This window comes from Falco cherrug, chromosome 5 (assembly GCF_023634085.1).
Source record: "Falco cherrug isolate bFalChe1 chromosome 5, bFalChe1.pri, whole genome shotgun sequence".
Classification (NCBI taxonomy): domain Eukaryota; kingdom Metazoa; phylum Chordata; class Aves; order Falconiformes; family Falconidae; genus Falco; species Falco cherrug.
In genome coordinates, this window is record NC_073701.1 from 55,788,689 (window position 1) to 55,814,105 (window position 25,417).

Here is a 25,417-nt window from a genome sequence, read left to right on the forward strand (position 1 = left end):
CCTCAACAAGTGGTTCAAAAAAAGCCTGCTCAGGTAAGAAAAGCTAATTTAAATTTTTTAGACTACTTTAAATGAAATAATTCTTCAGTGTTTAAACTGGTCTCTTTTACTGTAAAGAATGAAGAGAAATTCATCAATTGTATGAGCTGGGGGTCAGCTGTTGGCTTGCTAGGCATAACCACCAAAACAATTCACGTGGTGGCCCTTAGGAAGGAAAGGAGAAAGCAGTGGACGATACTTGCTCAGAAATGTCCTCCTTCTGCAGCATCTACCCTGTGATGATAATGCAGACACACACACGTATGGTGCAAGTCGGGCATGTGATAGGTATCTCTGTGTGTGCTGAACGTGGGTAACTGGGGACTTCTTACAGCAAGGAAGGAGCACAGGTATAAAACTTTTCTTTCACCTGGTCTAAAGGAGTCTCTAAAACCACAAAATAAGATAGGCTGAACTTGGTAACTGGACTGGATTCATAATAAAGACTAACACATTTAAACTTCTTCTGTTGGATGGGGTCACTGTTCTTTAATACTTTGGACCAAGTGCAAGACACAAGGTGCCATGAAAGCAATCAAACACTGCATTTACAATTGCCTTCATTTTCTTTCCCCAGCCTGTCCTGTGTTAAAAAACCTGAAAACCTAACTCTGCCACTTTGTTACGTATGCAACAGCAGAAAAAGCCTGTGTGCATGGGAGCAGGTCCATCCCTGCTCAGCAAAGTCAATGGGCTGTGCTGCTGTACCGCCATGAATATGAATGATTGCTGAGTCAAGAGCATAAAGGGTCCGTTGCTTTTCTGGAAAGAGATCTGCTTTCAAAAGGGAATAATACTTTTGGGTTTCCACCTTATGGTTTTAATACATTATTGTACAGCATACATTGTTGTAATATCTCTGTAATCTGAATTAGGAGCTGTTACATATGAAACAGAAAACATCCTAGCTGTGAGTTGAAGGGGTGAAATGATGTAACTCTCCAAAGCATGTGCAAGAATCGGGTTTCAACAAAACAAATCAATACAGTTGCAGCAATGATGAATCTATGGCACTGGCAATAATATTAATATCTCCGAATGGCAGAGATAACATACAGGATGAATGCAGTAGTATTTTCAGGTGAGGTAAGTTTTGCAAGGAGAGTTAATGTCTTTTATTAGGACAGCTTATGCAAGAAACACAGAGTCAGTCCCTGAGGACTTACCATCTATAACTTTCTGACTACACCACATGATTCAAAACACACCAAGTTGTTCTAATAAAAGGTATTTCCTCTCCCTAGTCTCGCTTACATCCTTCAACTTTTAGGGTTGCAATAAGGCTATTCCTACTACACCGCAGTAGTAAATCTGCTGATGGGCGGAAAGCCAGCCATCTCCTCCATGGCACCTGAGAGACAGGAAGGCTTAAACCCTGCTGTGCAAAGGAGGACAGATCTGGGAGGTGAAGACCCCTGGGAGGCTGTTTGTGTTGTGGTTTCTCTGGTACATAGCAGAGCTTATCCCCACTGGGGTCAGCAGGATGAAGGGGTCTAGAGCTGGTGGCTCTGCCAGCAGCCTATCCTGACAGAAGCCACTGCAGCCGATGGCACGTGGTGCCTGTAGGTCTCCAGCTTCCCTGGGCTTACTTCTGTGAGTGTTTTGTTTGAACAGTAATTGAGTGCAAGCCCTAGCACAAGAGAGGAAGAAATGGCTGGGACTGAGGCTGGGCTGGGGTGTAGGAGGACAAAGAGGGGACCTGGGACTCTGTCTTTTGGTAGCACAACAAAGTAATGACAGATTTAATTGATGGCAAAATGATGTGGGTGTTTGAACCAAAGCACCAGGGTTCCCTGTATGGATCTTCCCGTCCCTTCTTTCCCGAAGCAATGATTCCAGTGGGGATGCTGCAGGGGTTTTCAGCCAGCTGGATGCAGCCGCTGCTGCACGGTGCCTCGGCAGTATCTCCATGGTCAGAGAGAGTGAGAGAGTGAGAGAGAGAGAAAAGGAGGCCCGTTGGCATTCCCATTAGTAGTGGAAATGTTTGTATAGAAAACGAGGAGGCACAGAAGAATGCATGAAAGGAGAGAGAGGGCTTTTTAGAAATCCCCAGTCATCACAACACGACTAGTGAAATTACACTCTTTAAATTATTTGTGTGCCATGTATTCACTCAGAGAGCATTTCTTTTTTTTTAGTCCTTGGCCTGAGGGATGTTCAGTAAAATCATTGACTTATCTTTAACCCTTCCTGGTTTTAATCGGCACTTATGCTAGCACAACACTGCGGTTTTGCTGGGTATGGGTACATGGCAGAGAACAAAAATTATCACTCTGAGCAAGCATTCATGACAGTGTCTTCCTGAGGCTGAAAGAAGGAGATAAAACAGTGTAATTCCTGGGACGATCAGGAACTTCATGCTGCTGGGTTTCACTTAAGTCCAGTTGCCTTTCTCTGATTTCTTTTTACACTACTGAATTTCCCTTTAAAGGAGGGAGGTTCACATTCAGAATTAACAACAAGAACATGAGCTCATGCAGGCTTCCTAATCTGAGCTGTCTAAGGAAATAGTGATAAATTATATAAACATGGGGACTACATGGAAGTTCATGGAGGATAATGTAAATCTTACACTACATTCAGAGGAATCTCTTCCTTTTCCATCTGTTTCCTTCAAAATATCCTCCCAGATGGCTTTACCATGTGGCAGTCTGGATTAAGTTAGAAATGTATCCTTTCTTCATCAGTGGGGACTGTAAGAGGTTACAGTTGAGAACTGCTGTATGATGGTGTGTTACCCCAGCCTGCCTTGGTAAAAGTGAAAGAAACTCGTGGTCAGGCTTCGCCTCTGAGTGCTTTCCTGTGCTTTCAATTTTTGGTGTATTCTCAAAGTTTTCTGTGAGCATTAGTTTACGTCACCTTTACTCTTGCTACTGCTGCTAATGCCTATGGCTTTTGGGTTTGTGTCATTTTAAAAAACATAGAAGGAGCAAGACTAGATAAAATTCGCATTTTATTAACAACAGTTCTGTTCCCAGATTTTAAGCATTGTGCAGGGCTCCACCATGCTCTAAATCTCTTTATGGATATCTGCTGGCCAGTTTAGGGCCATACAGATGCAATATCTTCAAACATCCCCAGAGCTCTGAAGATCTACCATCACATAGATGGTGAATGCAGCAGTAAAATCCACTGGAAATCTACACACCCATATCATTAATACAAACCTTTAATTACCAAGGTCTGTACATATCTTTGTGATGGTCACTGACACATACTCTCGCACTTCCTTGGGGAAGTGAGGAAAAGATAGCCAGCCTAACTGTGTGGCATTGGTAAGTTTAGCATTTTCATGTAAATATGTGCCTAAACCTCAAAAACAAGATACTCCTTTGAAATCTACCCTGTCTCCAAAGAAGGGCAGCCAGATTTTACAATCATGATGTAGTAATATTCTTACTGATGTGTACAAACAAGCAGTCCAAATAGAAATAGATATTTTTCTATTTCCTCATTTTTAAGCTATTTGTAGCAGCTGTAGACTCAGCCATATGGGGGAGTTAAACTCTTAAGTAATACAGAGACAATAGATATTTTTAGGAAAACATCATGAAAGCTATCAAAGTTTTCTGGAAACAGGACATGTTTTATTTTTATCATTTCTGGAGAGAAGAAGTACTGTGAGTGTAGAACAGCCCTTTGAAAAATCTTATAATCTCTTTGGGAGGTCTGTTAAAATCTGAAATCTTTGCAAATCCTTTGTATCTGAGCCTGAAAGACAGCATATCAGTCAGAAAGACAGCGTATCAGTCAGAAAAGTTACATGTAAAATATTCATAGAAAAAACGTGTATGAAAAAATACACCAAAGGTACATATACAGTGTACTTTTCCAGGTAATGCTAAACACATCAGATGCTTTTAAAACAATGCCCAAAAAATCAAATCCCAACAAGAATAAAAGCTAAACAGAAAAGTGTTATATTGTATAGGAAAGAAAATGCAGCTTCACTGTATTTTTTCCTGTTACTCATTTCTTCGTCTTGGTACCAATAACGTTATGCATGTTAATTAGTCATAATATATGACCTCACAGCCTCAAGTTATATGCGTTCCCAAGCTGCATCCAATGCATATGCCTACTCGGTGTCGGACACAGTAATACTAAAAGCGTCAGACAGGCTCTGCAGCCCAGGAGCTACATCTGTGATTCACACATTCATGTGCAGCCCAAAAGCAGCAGACTTTGTGAGCAGAGTAGAGCCTGGGATCCATGGTGGTTGTGTGGGAGGTCCAATGCGCTGGGGACACCATGGCCAGCAGGCCCACGGTGCACATGCTGTATCACCTCTCTGTGCCGTGCAATAAATCTGCACTTGCACAAGCTTCAGGCATTCTGCATACATGCTAGCCACCACATGTGGATTTTTTTTTTTCACCTTCTGTGAAATCTCAGACAGAAATGTGGTAGAAATACTCCACAGATCCACTTTAGCAGGTTGAAAAGAATCTGTGACACTGGTCACAGACAGGATGGCAAATCCTTCACTCCCAGGCAGGTGCACGTACACATCCAAGAGAGCATGTGCCACTGGCCAAGCCCACCCTGTGTCCTGGCCAAGCCAGGAATATTGCAGCCTTACTCAACTGAGCTTTGGCTGTAGAAACATGGAAAAAGCTCTGCCCTGGAGGGTACCCCAGGGTTTCATTGTTCTTCACACTGCATCCAGCAAGCTGTGTTGTTAAGTGTTGAGTACCTTTTCTGTATTTACTGATATGGAGAGTTAGAAAGTTGTCAGATCCCAGAGGGGTTAAACTTTATTTTCCAATGGTATGTGAATTTTTATATTTCAACCTAGTGTAAGTGCATGTGTGTTATATACACCACTCCAGAACATCCTTGGAAAGGCTAAGTTACAATTTTTTATTACTGTTTATTTTAAAGCAAATACCAAAGACAGAAGTAGGAGCCATTTTAGATGTGCTGGAGGCTCTTGGTACCATGTAAACACATGCCAAGCAAGTGTGTCTCACAGCTCCACCAGCCCAGACTCGCTGCACCTCCCCGTGTGGCGTGTGGTGCCGGTGGAGCTTCCCAAAGTTTTCCCAGTGGGGCTGAGCTCTGGATGTGCTGTGGCTCAGTGCCCTGACTCCTGCCACCACCAGACAGGGGGATGACGCTTGTTGGAACTGTTACAAAGTTTTGTCTAAATAGTTTCACAATGAAATAACTTGTTTTTATTGACCCTTTTCCCCGTAAGTGTCCTTGGAATTTTTGTTTTTCCAAAACTCCATGATACTATGATCACCTGGGGACTGAGTTTTTTAAATCAAAATAGGGTTTTATTTTGATTTTTGAACAATTTTGCTTTGCAAAATCCTTCCAGATTTTGCTTTTGAGTGTTCTGGAAACACTTTTCTGATTTGAAAACATCATTTAAACAAGTAGATAAAAATGTCATGGGAAGTCTTAGGAAAAATCGCTCCAATCTGAAAATTATGTTCCATTGTTACTAGTTCTGCTATTTGTATTTCAAGCAACCTGTAATGATTGCTTGGTGTAAAATGAAAAAAAAACCAAACCACCAAACAAAACTGGAATAATATCAAATGTGGACTACAGCCAGAATTATTAAGATATTAGGTGGATGCCTGAACTGCAGGAATGGACCTACCATTGCTCTGGGAGAGGTTTGAATTTGATTTTAAGGAAACCAGGAAAGTCTCTTGCTTTATTCATGGATGCAGTAGATGCAGTCTTGTGGAGGGTGCCGCGATTTACATCCTTGCCTTCTTTCTTCTTCCAAGGCAAAATGGTGGCAATTGCATTATGCAGTTTCCAAAGGAAGACATCATCAGTCTTCTTTTCTAATCAGTGTATTGTGACAAGGAGACTGAATAGTTTGTCTAATGACTAAAAAAAACCCAAACAAACAAACCACCATTTTTTGAAATAAAACCCAAAAAACATCTGGGTGAAAATATAGACGTTGCAATCATCAGTTCTATGAACAGATGAAGCAGTAGCCTGTACTAAAGAATGAGGGCTAGAAGAGGAAGTCAGGTATTTCTGACAGCAATTATTTTTTTATTTATATGACATAATTTCTGAACAGACTCTGAATATCATAATTCAATAAAGCTACATCTAAATACCCAAATCAATGTAAGATTCAGGTTTCTAAGGTTTTGTTTTTATTATTATCATTTATTACATAGCTATGACAGAGTAATATTTTTGAGATGGCTGCTTCCAGGAATTTGGCTGTAAATAAATTTAAAAAGTCGAGATACTGTGACCAGAAGGAAGGGAAGAAAAGGAATAAAATTGCCTTCAGAACAGGAGTATATTTAGATACTCAGTCACTTTGAAGAGTCAAAAATCAGAAATACATAGAGTGATCTGAAGGTGTAGGTTGCTGCTTTATGAGGCAATTTTTTTTTCACAGTTTTGTAGTTTATTTCATTGGCAGGTACACACTGGCCTGTCAGTGTTGGGATGGCAAAGACTTTGCCAGCAAGTACAGTTTCACGCAATGAATGCTGGAGCTACAGGATCATTACCACAAATCAATTTTATAAAAATCACTTTTATAAAAATCGCTTTTTCTCACAGCTCATTTGAGTACTTCCTTCAACTGAACCCATCCTACCAGTAATGAAAATATAGGCAGAGCTCACCCAGTATTTCCACCATTTCATGGAGAGCACAAAGGGAGCAGGCAGATGTTTTTTATAAAGGTAGTTTAGGCATTTAGGTGTGCATCATAACCACTGCTTCACTAATATTCAAATAACCTTTGTAATCCAGCTATCAATCTTTTTGATTTGCCGATAGACATACAGGTAGCCCCATTTCCCTTCAAGAGAATTTGGTTGTTTAATAGAGAAAATCACAAACTACCCCAGTCAGTCCCTACTTGCCCAGTCTCCCTTGCAGTCAGCAGGCGCCTTAGGTTCACCGCAGGAGTGAGAGGCACTTGCCCAGCAGCTGCACTGTCATAAGGCGCTGCCTGCCCCAGTCTCCTGTCTCATGTTATTTGGAACTTAGAAATCCTGTATGGCCTCTGCTAGGATCCAGTACTTGGAGAGCGGTGGTGGGAGTGGAACGAGCTTTGCAGGAGAGCAGGGGTAGCCTGCTTCTCATATGACAGGAGTTGCTCTGCAAGTAGGTCACCTGAGCAGCACCCCCGTTTCTCCATCCCAGCAGCGCTCCAGGTTGCCAGTGGAGAAGTGTTCTTCATGCCGCTTGCTGAACCTGGGACACAGTGCAGCTAATGATTCAAAGGTCAAAGGGCCACTGAGTAAACAACCAGGAGAAAGACAGTTTGGCTGAGTCCCAGCTTCACAGTAGCACTGGCCTCAGTGCTGCTGGGCAGTGCCTGAGTGCAGAAAAGAAACAGGATTTTGGGTGGTCCCATCTGTTAAATTCAGATGCTTATTCAAATTCAGTCAGCATTTACTGACTGAGCTATGCACCCCCTTGTTTACCGTACCTGTGGCCCACAAGGCAGGCTGAGGTGCCTGTCCCTGTGACCCCATATGCTGCCTAAGGAGCAGAGGTGCCCCAGGCAGCACTGTGCCGTGTGTGCCTCTTGCTTCCATTGAAGCCATTAGCACTGAGCATTGCAGTGTGCAAGTCCCATTTTAGGCAAGTCTTCCAGTGCTTTGATCCCCCCGCTTCTGTGAAACTGAAGTGCTGATGCTTCCTTCTTGCATAAGGGAGTTATAAGAGTGCACACACTCATGATTTCATGTGACTAAAAAGGAATCAGATATAGCAAGACATTTTTGTTTTGTGGCTTGTCAGGGACTATCTGTCACCGTGGCATAGCCCAACACAGGAGGAGCCTTCAGCTCTGGATAAGAGCAAAAAAAGGTTATTTTAACTATTCATATTATGTAAAATTTAATTCCCTTGAGACAAGCCCTAGAGCAGGAGGCAGCTTTCTGAATGCAGCACTGGTCACACGTTTGCCCATTCAATACAGACATGCTCTCAGGTCTCTCTTCTTTCTATGTGTGCTGGGCAGGACCTGTCCCTAAAAGCACATATAAGCCTTCAAGGGCTGCAGCTGTTGAGCTGCTCCATGTGTAGCACTCAGAGCAGGTGCTGCAGTTGGTGATAAAAGGCTGGAGGCTGAAGGGGTAAGCTAAAATATTTCTCTAAGTCAGCAATACTCCCCTTTGCCCTCTCCGTACCTCTTCCCTCTCCCCTCCCCGCTTGGGGAGAAAGCCCAAGACAGGCAGGCAATGGCAGTGGCCCAAGTGCTTTGTGTTTGACCCCATGGCTGTGGCCACAGAAGCTGTTCAGGGAGGTGCTCCATCCAGTTCAGAACTTGGCTGATTTCATGCAAACTGCAATCTCACTAATGATAGCCAGAAGAGAAGGGGCTGTGACGTGTGCTGAGGAAACACCATTGAGGAAGATGGCTGGGCAGGAAACAGTGTTTAAAAAAATGTCAGTCAAGAGTAAATTAAACAGTGCTACTTTTGCATACACATGCTACATATTTTGGCCAAGATTTCCAAGAGTAACAAGAGTCTGTGCTGCTAATTTGGATATCTTACTTCACACACATACAGGATTCTAGGCAGTACTTGGCTACCCCCTGAAAATCTGAATTGATTTAAGATGTTTCCAAAATGATATCCAGAAAGTTGAAACTACCAGAACAATCAACCTTTGGACTCAGAGCAACAAAAATAATCAAAATGCTTATTACAAAGATGAGGTGTGTCAGAAGGCTGTGCAGGAAAGAAAGCACTCTTCACTGAGAACTTAGTTCCTGAGCTTCTTATAAAGGCTCTGCATCTTGAAGTCAGCATCATTGTTGCTCCTCCACACCAGCTGAAGTCAATGAAAGATACTCTGTTTCCTGAGATAAATATTATTAACAGATACTCCAGGGCTGTAACTCAGCTCATCTGCTGCACTTCAAAACATGGGACATGAACTTTCTGTGTAACCGCTGCTTTAGGAACTGTTACATCTTTGCCATGCCAGTTCAGGACCATATAAATTCTGTTGCAAATTGTATGTTAAAAATGAGGTATGCTGCAATGGATGTGGAATAAGGTAAACACAATGAAAATCAAAGTTTAGATCAATGAAATTACATTTTTTATCTGTTAAAATATTTGCTAGGATGGTACCAGCACTATTAAAAAAGGTTTCTGTAGGGAAAAGAACAGCTCAGCTCTTATTAACTGATACACATCTTTAAACATGTTCTGGAAGGAAGCAATAAGAACCCAATGTTATATGTTATTCTGAGGTTTTCATGACATCTGGGGAATTTTATAAAGTCCCCTTGTTGCCCAAAATAACAGTCTTGGACTAGGAGAAAAATAAGAAGCATTTCACAGCTACTCTGTCAGTCACTGTGGGGCATTTGTGGAATTCGATGAATTTAGTTCCTTGAAATCAGTGCTGCCATGCTACCCTGGGATGATATCTGGCCTCCCTGGGCAGCCCATCAGCTTGTGACACCTGTGCCAAACATTAAGGCTGGGATAGATACACTGAACCTATGAGCTTGCCTTCTCTCTTGCAGCTCAAGGAGGACAACTAGGCAAAGGATTCATAAAAGTCAGTGTGAAATAACATCGTGGTAGACACGCTAAAATTATTTTCCCGGTGGAGCTTCCATCCTGTATCACTTCCATTGGTGCTCTCACATTGCTGTCCCTTAGTGCTGCGATGGTGTGAAGCAACCCAGATGGCAAGCACAGGCTGCTGTTCGTGGGGCTGTTCGGAGCTCGTGGTCATCAATTGCTCCTGTATTTATAGAGTAAGAAGTTTGAGAGCATCACAACCTAAGTCTTAGTAGACTACACAGTGTATGTTCCCAGGTAATTCATGTTAAAGACTACAGGAGTACATAGGTGGTTTTCAGGTATCAACACATTGCCAAGCAGTGCACTAAGGACCTAAACCTTTGGGTAGTCCAGTGTTTGTAAGCCTCTTGAGTTCATCCTTATAGAACCTAAATAAATAAATGTGCTTTGCTAACATCGAGGAAGGAAAAAAATAATTCAGAACAACTGCCTGATTGTTGGACATTGTAGCACTCAAATCACCATAGCAAACTATCTCATGGATCCTGTTTCACTGGGATCCCAATGCCACAAATGTTAAATTCTTAATGAAGTCTGCTCCAGCAGACAGTGAGCATCACCGCGATGAAGTTCTGGTGCTGATCCCATTGTAAGACATTTCTGGAAATGTTGGCAGAATGTCTTCAGAAAATGTTGGCCAAAACCTCTCTTTAGAAAAAAATGGCTGTTGCTTATATTTAAAAAGGATATAATATCACCAATGCACTTCTTGCTTTGCCTCTGCTCTGTCAATGCAGTCACTATTTTCAGGGCTGATCTCTGATCTCAGGTTTGGAGAGTTATTTGCCACACAACCACCATGGGAAAAGAGAAGGAGAGAAATGAAAAAAATGAATCATCCACATTCTGCCTGAATTCAGATCTCAGATTTCCCACATCCTGGTATTTAATTTCTCACAGAGTTACCAATGGTTGATCTCACAGCAGGATTAGTGGGAAGAAAAATGAGAGCTCCATTGAAACCAGACTTGAGTCTGGAAAGAAGGGACGTGTGAGCTCTAGGACCCAGGAGATATCAGATTCAGTGCAGTGAACGGCTTCCACCCCCTTCCCTGATTCTTATGCTCATTTTGAGGCAAAATCTGGAAACTGAAATCAGAACAGCAAAGAGACAGTTCCAGTATGTTAGGCGGCTTGCCCATCACTTTAATAGTCTCCTGAGAACTCTGTTATACAGTAAGGCATTAACTGTAATTTATATTAGTATTTTTTTTATGTTTAGGAAGAGGAGAATAGGTTCCCATTGAGGTATAAATTGCAGTAAATCTGTCTCGGTCCTGAAAGAAAACATGTTTTGAACACACATTCCCACCAGGATACCTTTTCAATTTGATTATAGAATATAGATGTGTTCAATTGGAAAAGAAACTCCCATAAAAGGTTCTATAATCAAAAGGAAATAATCACTATTTAGTTGAACAGCCCCACTCACTTTGAGTCAGACTATCTTGCTTAGAGAAAGAAAAAGGTTTGCTCTGTGGTAGCATGGATCACAGTGCAGATGAGGCTTGCAAAGTTGGGTTGCTGCTCTGTGCTGAAAAGGACCATGCTTTATCTCCCTTTCCACCAGATTGTGTGGAGATGCTCAAGAGGTTGAAAAAAATCTTTAAATGCATCACTCTAAATCCTTTAGGAGTTGAACATATTAAGATGACAAGAAGAGTATGTCATTAAACCATAACTACCCTTTCTGGATTACCTGGTATTTGTAGATTTATTGGCAAGATGGCTTAAATTAGGGATATATTTTTAGCCTGCAGCATTACATAATAAAACAGCAGCAGAATTCTTTGCAGAAAAAAAAAGGGAGGGGATGGGGAGGGGCAGGGGGGGGAGTTTATTAAAACCAACACAAACTTCTCTGATTTTGTGCTTTCGCCTGCATAAAGAGGTGCTCCATGGTTACACAATCAGTAAAGTTTGCAAGAAAAGCATTTCCATTACCCTGTTCTGCTCAGGAGTCGTCGCCCTGCCTTTCACTGCAGACCTGCTGTTTAGTCTGAAACTGAAAATTAAACCCAGAACTTCAGCTCTCAAAGTTAAATACTCTGCTGTACTGCCATCACACAGCCTCACCGGTGTCTGTGTGGTAAGATCTATGATTAAACCCTTCAGACGTTTTAAAAAGCTCTTTACAAGTCTGTTAAGCTTTAGTGTTTTTGTTTTGGTTTTGGTTTTGGGGTTTTTTTTTGCGGGGGAGGGGTAAGAAAAAAATAATTTAGCTGAATTACACCACAGTCTCACATGAACTCTGCTGAACCAGATCAGAGAACCCACCTCACTCTCATTGAGAAATATGTTTCTAATTTGGGGGGGGGGGGAGGGCGGTGGAGGAGGTGGTGACCGGCACACTTTTCTGAGCACAACCTGGGGAAGGTAGAGCCCTGTGTGTTAAAGTTTCCCTTTCAGAAACAAAACCAGAAAGGAAAAGCTGGGGGAGACTGAGGAAGAGCCATGGCAGTGGCAGAGCCAGAGCCCCCTGTGCCCCTGCCCGCCCTGAGGCCTGCGCTGGCAGGCGGCAGCATGGCGCGGCCCGCTCAGCCTTGGGGCTGCCGCTCGTAAAAATGTCACCAGTGCACTTCCACTATGAAAGGCTCTTTTATCTCCCCTTCCCGCAGCCCCTTTCCAGTGGGTATGCGGGGCCAGGGCCGGTGACTGCCGTTCGGCCTTCCCGCATGGCTGGGCCCTAATGAGGTGTGTGCGGCTCTTGGCTGCAGGTTTTCAATCTTTTTCTTATTACTTCAAAGCTGCTGCTCCGAGGTTCAGACAAGTTTGATCACTTGGCAGAATCTCTCAGCTGGGATTCAAAAGGGAAGATGCTTTATTTTATTATTTATCATTACAGATAGATAGCTGTTCCCAAACCACAGTTGCCAGTGGCTCCGTGGACAAAAGCCGTAATGCTTTTTTAGGCGATAAAGGATTGAAGGTGAATAACTTCTGGCAGTTGCTTCCTGTTTGTAACAAGCAGTCATTTTTAGGCTGGAGTGTGTGTGTGTGTGTGTGTGTGTGTGTAATAGAACTCTAACAGGCCTTCCTTTATTATTCTTTTCATGTTCTAAAATGGTGGGGGCGGGGAAAAGGTAAATTATATGGGTTTGACCTCCATTTCAAAGCCTGTTCTAGTGTTCCTTTCCTTACTCCATTCTGGGAGGCCTTCACCATAGTCCTTCCTCTGTCGCTTAACATAAAATATGCACAGAAATTGGCACTGTTTCATGTACCACAGGGGCTCAGGAGGAAGGCCGGCTACCTCAGGTTTACCTGTGTGGGCTCCAGTGTCCTTTTGGGCTTTGCCATCTCAATTGCCACAAGAAAACAGAGCTGAGGCAGTAACCCACAGAGTTTCAGTGAAGTGTACAAGCCTAAGGATTCTTAAAAATTGGCATCCACCTTTTTTTGCTCTTTCATCTAATTAAGGACATAGGTACTCATAATTAGAGACTATTATTAGCCTCTGCTTGCCTTACACTCCAGTCTGGACTTTGGCTCTGGAGATGGCATGCTGTGTGAATGCAGAGCAGTTTACCACTCCTCTAGTTTACAGCCTCCACAAGAGGTTTGTAAGAGCAGCTTCTCAAACTTGGGGTTAGTTCAGCTTGGTTGTTTATGTTTCTCACAGCACTTCTGCCTTCTTTTCCTTAATATTTTATTTCCTTCCCACCAGAACTGTTTACATCTTGTAGGGTTGAAGCTCTCCAAGACAAAATAGGTCTGTCAGTGTTAGTACAACACCTGTGATTGCTTCAAGCACCATTTTCACTTTAGGTCTGTGCTTTGCAGACTTTAAATGGTGCTTCCTGCAAAATTATTCTGACCAGTACTGAGATTTTGCTGGAGATTTTCAGTCTCCTTTTAATCACATGGGGAGCAGGTTTTTTCAAAGTGTTTTGACCTGCTTAGGTCAGAAAGGCACTTGCTACACTGAGATGCCAAAACGCATTTAAGAAATCTGTCCTAATGTAATTTAGACAGACAGCTGAGTCTCGATTTCAAAAGGCTTCAGCAGTGCAGGCTTCAGCACTGGATGGCCTGATGCCTTGCAGAAACCTCATTGCTAAGTTAACTTCAGGGCTGCTCTAAAATCCAGTGGCAAAGTTTGGCATCTGGAGCGAGCTGAGGTTCCTTCAAGCCCATCTGTAGGAGACATTAAGAGGCAGAGCCTAAGGCAGGTACTTTTTAGGGTATCTAAACATCTGCCAGTGTATTTCATGTTTCTGGAAGTTCTCAGTGTGAGCCCTCCTGGATTTAAAAATCCTGTGTCAGATAAGCCCTTTCAAAGTAGCCAGAGAGACTCATTATCACTCCATTATATCAAACAGTTCTCCTAGTGGGAGATAAACTAGGAGATAGAGAAATGTTTTTTAATCCCCCTTAATCTAAGAGGAAGAAGAGACTTGAATCTATGTTTAAAGAAGGCTATTTAACTTAAAGAGAAATATCCTATCCTGTTCTGTCCTGTCCTGAGGGGATCCTCCTGAGCACTGTCCTGGTCCCCTCCAGTTACCTGACCTTGTCACTCAAGGACCAAAACTTGGCCAAGCCTTGCAAGACGCTTCCTCCAGCAGAGGAAGGGAATTTGTAGGAGTGATTCCTGGGTATGCAAGGATGGTAGATGTCTCTGATGTCTACCACTGTTGTTGGCCTGGGCCTTGCTTACCAGCAGCTGAGTCCCAGTGCAGACCTAGCAATTTCACTCTGGCTGTCCCAGCTAGTTCACTTCCTCTAACAGCAGGGGATGTGGGTTATCCACTAACCGCCATGAGCAGCCTTTTTGCTAGTCAAACAGTGGTGTTATAGCAGTGAGAGGACACCCTTAATTTGCTTACCAACTATGCAGCTCAAAAGCCATAGGCTGGTCACCTGGTGGGACAGCATCAGCGTTTTGCTTTATTCTCTCTTCTCCCCTTCTATCCTTCACACAGTATTTGATTATTTATATAAAAATGGAGTGACTTCAACATAAGAAAGATGCATCCTCCATACGCAACAGCTTGGTGGGTAGGCTTCTTCCTAGAAGGTAGAAAATCCAGTTTGAAGTATCTGCTTCAAATCAGAGAGCATGGGGATTTCAAAACAAGTCTGCATGTGAATTTCCAAACCAGTGCTCTTGCATACATGCGCACTCAAATATAGGTCTTATTCTTGATGTCTGTTGTGCATTGCCTTCCTGAGTGTGGAAACATTGAGGACATGTCCCAGTCACAATGATTTTTAAGACACTTGCCAGCCCTTATGCAGCTCCCAAGAGCATTAGGCAGTTCTGCACATGCCCACCAGCATGCAATTGGGCATTGGGAAAGTTAAGTGGCAGCTCAGCAAGGCTGCTCACTGGTATCCAAATATTGGACTCACACTGTGGTCAAGCCTGTAGTCATTTGAAGGCCAACATCCTTATGTGACAAGGCGGGCTGTTAAAGGCTACGTCCATAGGAACGTAGACATTTAAAGCAGGAGTGTTGGTTTCCTGTCCTCAACACAAACCTGCCCTATCAGCTGCCATCTCTGTATTTTTCTCTATTTACCTCTAACATCATTTAAGTACCAAGAGTTTTGCTTCCTTAGGGGGACCTGCCTGCTCACTACCCCCAGGGCTGTCCCATGCCCTAGCCAGTGTCTGCAGAAACAGTGCTAGGAGGGGGCAGGGGGTCTCAGAACTGATCCGTAGGCAGAATTTTTAACTCTGCTTATAGCCACCAGGCTAGAGAAGTTGGGCTTCTTCTTGCATGCAAGCAGTGACATGCACAGAAATTGCTTGCTTGTGGGCTGGTTGACTTATACGTATTGATATACGGAGCCTCTGTATTGAAATAATTTCCTTAGATGCCCTTAAAAACATGCTTTAGTCCAGCAGTAAGAAGAGTTGTGTGGCCTTTCTGTATAGGGTCATGGTGATCTCCTCTGCCATAATAAATCCTTTTATTGTGACGTGTGAAGTAAATACTTGCAACAATTTGAGCTCTGAATCCAGTTTCTGGAATTAAACTTTGCCTTACTGCTGAATGACAGCTGTCACTGAGCTCACCAGTGCACTTTGCAGACAGTATAGAAGCAGCAGATCCCACCCTAAGCTTCATGCAGAGCAAACCTACTCTGAGTGTCTGTTAGTGCTGTAAGAATTTCTAAAGTAGTTTGGTGTGTTGGCTGTGGAGCAGTCAGGATGGCACAGTGTCTCAGCTGGGCACCATGTGGGCCCCTGCATCTGCAATAGGAGCCACAGGCTTCAGGGACTCCTCTGAAAATATTAGTTTGCATGCCAGGGGATTTCAGACAAGTTAACAGCAGACAATGGTCCACAGTTTGCAAATTGCTCTTGTCAGCAGTTCTTTTTGACATATCTATTCAAGCATACCCTCTCGGGCTTAGAAAGCAGCCAGCAAAATCTGTGCCAACAGCTAATACTTTGTTATAAAATAAAAGCTCTGACAAATTCAGAGGCTCCATATGTAGCATTACTGTGATCCTGCAGTTCATCTCACAGAATTGGTTCTAGTTTCTTTAATCCGCTGTTCAGAAATTCATGAGCAGAAGGTGAAAAAACTGAATTGCCAGCTGAATTGCCAGTGAGTTTCTTCAGGCAAAGATAATTAACCTTGAGGTAGCCATAAAGGAGCTTTTTCCCAGGATATTAAAACAGAATAAACATTTTTACAAAAATGTCAAACAGTTGCCTTTCTGCAGGTGGGGCAATGCTCCCCTGAAATGCCAACAACTGTCTCATCATCAGGTCTTGTTGTGACCGCTTTGTGGGAGTCCACCAAAAGAGGGAATGCAGAGATACAACACAGACTGACCTAAGCCTGTCTGTTCTCAAGGCCACCAGAATGCCACTGCTGACTGCTTGTGCTGCCAGAAAAATAGCCTCCACCAACCAATTGTGTATCACCAAATGGAGGTCCTGGGCAGCAGGCAGAGCTATATTTCACCCACACGAGGTCATGGGAACATTGGGTGACTCTGACCTGAAAAGATGCTGTAGTTTAAATATGGTCATTTACTGCACAGCTCCATTCTGGATGATGCCACCTTTGAGCTTTAGAAATGAGATGCACATGCTAGTGGTTATCACTTCACATATTCCTGCAGTATACACCAGTTTGTTTCTCCACAGTGAACAACCTTCAAAAGCAGAGATACAGCAATCATAGCTCTGGAGAGGGTTAGTGGGTCCACACATCTTGACACTGCTATTCTGTGCTCTTTTAGGTGTCCCAGGGGATCACAGACATCCACACAGAGCACGTGGGCATGACAGAGGAGACCAGCACCATTCTGGGCTAGGTGCTGGATACCAGATGAGATACCCAGGGCATCTAAAACAGCCCCAGGCTCCTATCTTCAGGCAACCAGATCCCACCAAGGATGTCATATTTTGAAACTGTGTCTTGGGCAAGCCCAAATAGGCATACTGGCTGCAGATAGCACTTCTGACTGAAGCCTCCTGTCCTGCCTCCTGGTCTTTTTCGTTACCATCACCACTGTTAAATCAGGGCCAACAACAGTGGTACCAGCCCTCTGCAAAGCAGCCCTCTTGAGGGCAGATAACTGCTGTGAGCCACTGCAAAGCATTTGTCCTTTCTCTCCTGCTGGGGCCCAACATCAGTGAGAGATGAAGATCCCAGTCCGGTGTCCACATTTGCCAGCCGTTGGCCAGCGATACCCCTCAAGAAAAGACCTGTTACATATTTGTGCACAGAAGAGCTTTGGAAAAAGCCTTCTTGATGGTCTTTTTTGGGAGACACAGCAGCTCCCCGTTGCTCCCTGCTTGGCAGGGCAGTTAGAGCAATTAAGTGTGGAAACAGCTCAGGGTGCTGGCTTGCAGTTTGTCTCACAATGTCACTCTATGACCTGTAGCAACTCAGGATAAACGTACCCCGTGCATAGGACAACCAATGACAGGACATGCCAAGTAAAACTGCTCCTGCAGCATGTCCCCTTGTCAGTCAGCCCCTGAGGATACATGTATGGGGGGCACATGGCTGCACGGGGAGCCACCTGGGGTATTAGCAGCAGGGAGGAAAGCCTGAGCTGTGCATCTGAGTATTTATCCAGCCCTTCAGGTGTTTGTCCTACTCACCCTGAGCTCTGAGTGGCTCCGGCTTCCCTGTTAGCCAGATCCGACCTGGTTTGAAGCTTTCTCAGGTTTCTCTTGCTGGCCCCGCCTCTCGCTAGCTTGCTGCAGCAGAAAACAAATAACCAGGGGAGTAGCTGGTCAAAGCAAAACTGGGTCGATGAACATTTACGCTCAATTAACACACGTCACCATTCTGTCTCCACAAGTACAGTAAATGCACCTAAAAAGTGAGAACAACCTGAATTAAGGCTGCCATGTAACCCGAACCCCTGGCTTCTCGGCTGAGTGCTTCCTGTGCCGGTGCTGCTGAATTTATGGTCTGCATGGCAATCACGCTGTGACTGACTGACTTGGATTTCTAATGCCTGCTCTAATGACCGTGCTTTCCTTCTTGATTTTTTCCCTTCTCTTCAGCTTGATCAGAAGCACATCTGGACTTAAAAAGTATTTAACTCCAGCCCCAGTTCCTCCTTCGACTTTTGACTCAGGGATTGATCCTACTATACGTGGCTGTGGCGGGTCTGTGGGGACTTGTAAGTGCCTGGAGGGAGGGTGCTAACTGGTAGTAAAGTATCCTTCCCCTCAGGTGCCCAGTGCCCTGACATGCCAAGCAATGCACTTCAGTGAATCTGTGGCTGAAATGACTCCATGCAGAGCCTGTTTGCAACTTCTAAGGAGTGTGGTTTCCGAAATGCCTGTCCCCCCTCCACCTTTTGGGGAGAAGTGTGTGTGCGTGTGAGTGCCGTAGAGGCAAAGGGTGGGTTGCAGATCACAGCTGCACAACCTTCTAAGATTTGCAACCAGGTTTTCACAAGTGCAAAAAGTCCCTCTCTGTTCCTGTCTTAACATCTGCATTTTCTCTTTCAGAACCTGTACTCACTTCCTCCTTTGGGTCTCTCCATGCATATATGTCTGATTTGTATTATCCCTTTGTTTGAATTGTAAGCACTTCAGAGCAGCAATCATGTCTCCATCTGTGTCTTGACAAGGGACTTGCATGATAGGTTGGCTTAAAACCACCCATCTGAGCTATCTTAGGCTTTTGCAAGGAATGAACTTAATGAAGGGAAGGTTTCTTTTTGCTGCACAACAATATGATCCCTTTGCCAGCTTTTCTTCATGAAAAGTCTTTCCTAAGACTGATGTGAATTTGAAGTCTCCAGGCTCAAATATTTTTTTTATTAATTACTTTATTATTTAAATATTTTATAGGGTTTAGCTTGATTTTTGGTTTCTCATCCTTCCAGGTACTACAGTTACACACATTTGCATGTACATACACAGATGAGAGAAACTCATCCTTCATTACATGAACACATATATATATATACTTGAAGGAAGAGCTTCTCATTAATATTCTTGGTCACTGCAGCATGGGCTACAAGGAAAAAAAATAATACTGTGAGAGTCATAGTAAAAATTACTAGAGTGGGCAACTCCTTAACTAAAAATAGCTCTTTGTGGCCACCCTGGCTGGGCTCTGAAGTATGTCCTTCCACATACTTTGCCTCTTCTCCATCCTTATGCTGTGACTGGAAGTCTACCTTTGTGCAAAATGAGTCCATCAGGTTTCAGTAGTTTCCTGACAAACCAAGCATAAAACAAAGAGAGCTGCTCTCTGCACCCACGTGTGCGCTGCTGTCTTCTGGGAAATGACGATGAGAGGCGAGGGGCTAAGCATGGTGCTGTAAGAAATTAAGCACATGATCATCATCAAATACCAAAACTTGTCTACCTGTATTATGTTAAGAGCACAAAACCCACAGTTGTAATTTTTAACTGAATTACTTGGCTTGGGGGCAAAGCTGGTGTTTGCCATGATCATCCTGAGTTCTGAATTACCAAAGCTCAAACCAACATATTTTGCACTGTTGCTCCACATGCAGCCCAAATTAGCCCTTCGTTAGGTGCCTGTAGATACCATTTTTCTTCTTGACTAAAATGTTGTAACAGTCACAGTCCCATTCTGTGGGGAAGATAAGCAGGGAAAATGCATTATGCATTAATGGGACTTGATGGAGTGTGAGCTCAGGTCCCCCAGTGCCATGAGAGGCAGAGTAAAACTCGCTTACTTTGTTTCATGAGTTGGGGATCATTTTCGTAGCAGCACTGTGAGTGTAACCCTGCTACAAATGGACACAAGTTGTTCTGAGGAAGTAATTGTTCATCTGCATGATAGATCAGTGTGTTCTGGAATTTAATTATTAATTGAAAATTCAAGGTCAGAGGGCAGCTGACACTTGACTTTGCTCTCTGTCCTCCATCCACGGTTTTGATCATGCTACATCTTTCTTTATGCCTGGTGCTCGAGAGAGCACCCCAGTGTCGTGGCCTGTTTCCTAGTCAAGAGGTATAAACCTACTGGCTTAAATATCTGAGGCCCAAGATTTAGCAGGGGGTGGGGGTATGAAAGGAGAGGGGGGAGCATTTGCTTCATGCTTTTCACATTTCCCACATAACCCAAAGCAGACTAAACAAAACCAGTGTGAAATCTCATGGCTTGATGCTGCTATGGTTATATTTTTTAAGCTGTCATCCATTCATTTATACTTATGTTTATTCCCTGGATTTACAGCTTTTTTGAGCCCTTTCTTGCGGGGAGGGGGGGGGGGGTTTGAAACCTTTTGAAAGGGGATTGCAGCAAGCAGTGGCCTGTGATTAAAGCCCAGTGTTTTTCCTTGATGCTGCTCCTCCGCAGCAGTGTCACACATGGTAGCATTTAGGAGCCCTTCACAGCTGAGGTGTTTCAAACACTAATGAATGGAAGTTTGGTCATATAACGCAGGCAATCTTTAAGGCATGCTTTGCTGAATGGTGTACTGTAGTGGCCTGGGAAAGGAAGAGAGTTATAAATTGTGTCAGTTAGCCACCCAGACAAAATGAAGCCATGTGGAAAATCAAATCTATTAAAGTATGAAGACTGTTATAAGCTGTTTTAAGCTGGTCATTCTTAAAAGGTCTCAGTTGGCTGAGGGCATAAATTCCTCTTCTTCCTAGATCTTTTTCACGTGCTGTCTTAGGCGATGATGTGCAGCGTTTGATAAAAAACAGCTTTTCACTGACAGCCCCTTTTATTAGAAATGTTTATTGCCCCCAGTTTACTGCCCGTGTCCCGAAAGGTACTGCACATTTGTTAAATAAGCAGTGTAAGAGCATCGCATTTGGTCAGGCTTGCTGAAGACAAACATGAAGGCAATACTAGGGAGGAGGAGGACAGCCGATGAGGAGGAGGAGGCTTGCCAGAGCACCCACTTAACACTGGATATCTGCTCAAAATGCTTTCCATTTTCTAGCTGCCATGTCGTCTGGCTGTAAGAGGCCCGTAACAGAGCACAGCACAGACTACTTTTTCTTGGCACCCCTTGGGGTAGGAGGAAAGCCTGGCAAGGCAAAGTGCAGGGATCAGAAAGCAAGGGACCTTCCTGTCCTCCCCAAAGTGGCTTCTTGAGATGTCAAAGCAGCTGTAAAGAGCACTTTGTTAGCTCAGGAGGTAATTGTCAGCTGTGAGAGAAGTGTGAGGTAGCAGCCTGAGATGCACGGTTGCCACAGTATTTATTTTTTCTGTTTGTGTATTCCAGGAGGAGACTGAAGAAACGTCCTCACAAGAGTCTGCAGAGGAAGACTAGGAGACCGCACCATGCAATTTCTACCTCATCAGCAGTTGGGTCTTTTGAAGGGAGAAGACACTGCCTTGACCACTTATTTTCTATTGCCATGGTCTTTCCACTTTTGCCTGGGGTGAAAAAAATAATTGCATAACCTTAAAAAGGATTTGTCTAATAATCATCTTTGTAATCCCTTCACAGTCCCAGGTTTAGTGAAAAACTGCTGTAACACAACGGGGACACAGATTAATGATGCAACTTTTAATTACTGTTTTCTTTTTTCTTAACCTACTAATAGTTTGTTTGAGCTGCTAAGTAAGGGTGAATGGGTCAAGAAGAGCTCCAAATCAGGTTTATGTCACTCACTGCACTACATATAAACAAGAAACTTGTAACATAGTCATTATAATGGGCATTGAAATAGAAAAGGCTGGGTGTGTAACACTAAATAAAGCCTTACAACACTTCCAGCAACCCACTCCCTACTTAGTAAACTCCCTGTTTTAGAACACCAAAGATAAGGGATAGATACTACTCTTTTTTTTTTCTTTGTAATCTTCTTGTAGACTTGTACTTGATTTATTATTTTTATTTTAATACTTACTGTTATTTCAGGAAAAAAACTAAAAGCTGATCTTTCACTTCATTCAGCTGGTAATCAGAAGAAAGAATTCAACATGAAAAAGGTACTTTCACTTGGCAAAAGGGAAGAAAGACAAAGATACATTGTATAGTTATTGATACAAACATATCAGCAGAAGTAGTAAACAAAATGAACAGCCCTTATCTTCTGGACCATAGGAAGCCAGTCAGTTGGCTTTCTGTAGAGCCAGACGTTTTCTGTGGAAACAAAAATGGTTGACACCAAACACTCTTATGCCATTAATGATTAAGTCTTTATTGAGGAAAGTGTTTTTAAAAGTACAGAAGGGTACCTCAAAACTAATTGTGAATTTATCTGAACAAAAATAATTCAGTTGTTTAGTTTAGTTTCGACTAACTCCACTCACCCCATACCAGTATTTCAAAAGAATTGAATCTCTCCTCATTACTCATCAGTCATGATGTAAGAACCAACACCACGTACCTCAGCTAAGCTTGTGCATTACTTTAAGCAATGTATTTTGACATAGGATGGTTCACTGAGCACCTCTGTGCCAGTGGCATTTCTCCATCTTTTCATTCAAAGCAGCACTTTTAGCACCAGATGCAATATTACCCCACTATTCAATACTACCTCTGATTTTTACAAATAACTCAACAGACTGATAAATACATGCTGCTATACACATTTAATGCAGGAAATTTTTACTGGGTAGATAATCATGAGTATCTGCATTTTCCTTTTTTTTCTACTTCAACACCTAATTGCAGTTAAGGAAGCAATACCTTTATTGTGTTTCAGCATGGCTATGTATTTTTCTTTCTCTTGGTTTGTTTTTTGTTTGTTGTTGGGTTTTTTTTTAAATGTACTTACCCCATTCTCTGCTAGACTTCTGTGTAATGTACTGTTAACTTGAATATATTTTTGTACTGAATTGCTGATAGGTTTGTGAGGATAATTTTCTTCAATGACACTACATGACATAGAAAAAAATTTAGCTGTAATGTTTAAATATTACTGTCAAAGTTTGTACCTCAAATGAATTGTTTAAAGAAATGGACTAATTGATTGACAAAGACCTACCTCCAGACTTGAAATGGAATGAACTTGTTACTTTCAGCATTAGTTTTCAAACGTTTGAAACAGTTAGGACTGCAACTAATCCCTAATTCAAAACTATTTTTGTAAAATAACTTGTGGAAAATAAACACAGTTTAAATTACTTTCATATTAAAAAAAAAAATTAACAAAAAATACCCTTCAAAGAAACTTGAAGCTTTGTAGGTGGGAAGCAACAAGCTCAGCTTTTGCATAATGCAATCACAAATATGTGTTTAAAAAAATAATTAGTAGTTTGTAAGAAAATACTTGACAAGTATTTTCGTGTATTTTACACAAATGTGATTTTGTAATATGTTTCAGCCAGATTTATTTTAAATGCTTCTTATGTAGAGGTTTTTTATTCTCCTCTCTCACTTTTGCTGTTCTTTGTCTCTCTCCCTCGTCCTATTTCATTTTCTCTATTTCTGTTTTATTTCCCTTCTACCTCTCTTTCTAGTCAGTACTTTGTACCATTGTATTAATAAATGGGCCAGGGGTAGTTTCTCAGGAAGGCGTCTGTTGGTATGGCTTGAGTACCCAGCCAAATGCAGTTTAAGATAACTACTTACTGGCTTCTTCCAAAAGGCAGTGTCAAGAAATGTGGACCTCCTCAAAAGCCCACAGAGGGTTCAGTAACTGAAATCACTGAGAAACAGCTGACTGGAGTATTACAACTTGACATGTTAATATTAAGTGGAAGAGAAATAATCCTAGCTATACAGTAGCTCTAACAGGCCAAATCCAGTGTCACTTGAAGGCAGTAGAAGGAGTTCTGCTGACTTCAAAGGGCATCAAATCAAGCCTTAGCAAGTCCCTTTTGGGGTCTGAGGGTTTTTTTGCATTTTTTAAAACCACAGTATTCAGTGGATGACACAGAAATAATTGCTGGGTGTGTGTCACACTTCAACCGCCGAGAGACTTACCACTCTGATGAACTGCATCTTATATTTTCTATATATTGTAGTACAATCAAAACACATTACTACCTCTTAGGGCCTACTATACCTCATTTTTTTCAGACTGAAAAATTGCATGTGGCCATTGAATCAGTGAGAACATCATAAAATTTTTTATATATATAGTTTATTTTTGTGGGAGATAAATTTTATACGACTGTTCTTTGCTGTCATTGGTCACTGCTAACTAAGACTGGACATTTAACTCTTCTACCATTTCTGCAAGAGAGGTGTGTTCGCAGGAAAAATAAAAACAAATGCTTCAAGTTGTTTAACTACAGTTTACTTTTTCTTTTGAGTGTCTTCTAACTTTTTGCTTTGTTCTTTGTGTAGAGTTTCTGTCTATGATTGTACTTCAAATCCCTTGCTTGTTGAAAAAGTTCCTTTAATGGATTATCACAGTCTGTTCAGCACAATAAACATAATAGCCTCTGTGATCCCCATGTTGTTTGATTCCTAGACTTTTGTCACAGTTCTATAAAATGGGTAATAAAGTTTGGTCACAGTGACCAAATTTGTAAAACTTCACATGCAAGTAGTCTTTTTTTGTCCCAGGACTGTAGGCATGTGCCTGAGAAGAAGTGCATTTGCTGTTGAGGGCTCCAGGGGTGGGTGCTTGGCAGAGAGACACATCTTATGAGGCTCCCCGGAAGGTGAGGCACCCATTCCTGGCCTGGGACTCACTGTGCTGAGGTAAGTGCTAAGCTGTGCACCTGGGGACCGGTGATCCTAATCACCAGATGGGAAACACCATAGCACAGGCCAGGCTGAAATGGATTTTGTTTCCTGGCCTTGGACCTGCCTCTTGAGGGTCCACCAAGATGGTGAGCCTTCTCCACTTTCTAGGCAAAATCACAGTTTGCATCCAAGTTTATGGAATTTCCATTACATGGACATTAGGTTAAAAAGTGCAGGTACTCGGAGCAGTAGAAGCAGGGATGTGGCTAAGTACAGACGGTCTGGGACACAAACTGAAGATCTCAGGAAACTCTGCATTAAAACTTAAGACACCCCCCAAGATTGTCACAAGTGAGTCAGGCAGGACTCTTCTGGCTTCTCCTCGTCATTTGCTTTTACATGATCCCCTGGCCTGTTACAGTGAGATTTAAAGACTGTGGTGTCTGTCCATTGATTCATATTTGCAACCATGCCTGTCTTACCTAAGGTGGTTGTTCAGATATTAGTTCCTCTGATCTTCAGGTTTACACGTTCTTTGTGTTCGCTCATTTGCAAACTCTCCACCTAATCTCTTTTGGCCTAGTAACCTCTGCTTTCCCAAGGACTTCATGGCATGTTCCTTTTGGACTTGATTACTTGTAAAATAGCCAAAATACAATCACAAAAAAAACCCTAAGTAGTAACACCCATTCAGTCCTGAGTCAGAAATGTGAGTAATTGCATTCATCACATTATGTATCCTCTTTCTTTCTTATCCTGCTTGGTGTTATTAATGGATCATTCCACTTTTCAGTCTCCCT

At 42.6% G+C, this 25,417-nt stretch overlaps 1 protein-coding gene across 5 annotated transcripts in view; it reads left to right on the forward strand.

Moving 5' to 3' along the window:
* HMGA2 (high mobility group AT-hook 2) overlaps nucleotides 1-24,380 on the forward strand; it is a 123,072-nt gene extending 98,692 nt beyond the window's left edge. For all 5 annotated transcript variants that reach the window (XM_027808981.2, XM_027808929.2, XM_027809024.2 and 2 more), the window contains 2 exons: nucleotides 1-33; nucleotides 21,252-24,380. In XM_027808981.2, the coding sequence (XP_027664782.1) occupies nucleotides 1-33; nucleotides 21,252-21,299 (81 nt within the window). In that variant the 3' untranslated portion in view covers nucleotides 21,300-24,380. The remainder of the gene's footprint in view (nucleotides 34-21,251) is intronic.
* The last annotated feature ends 1,037 nt before the right edge of the window (nucleotides 24,381-25,417 follow it).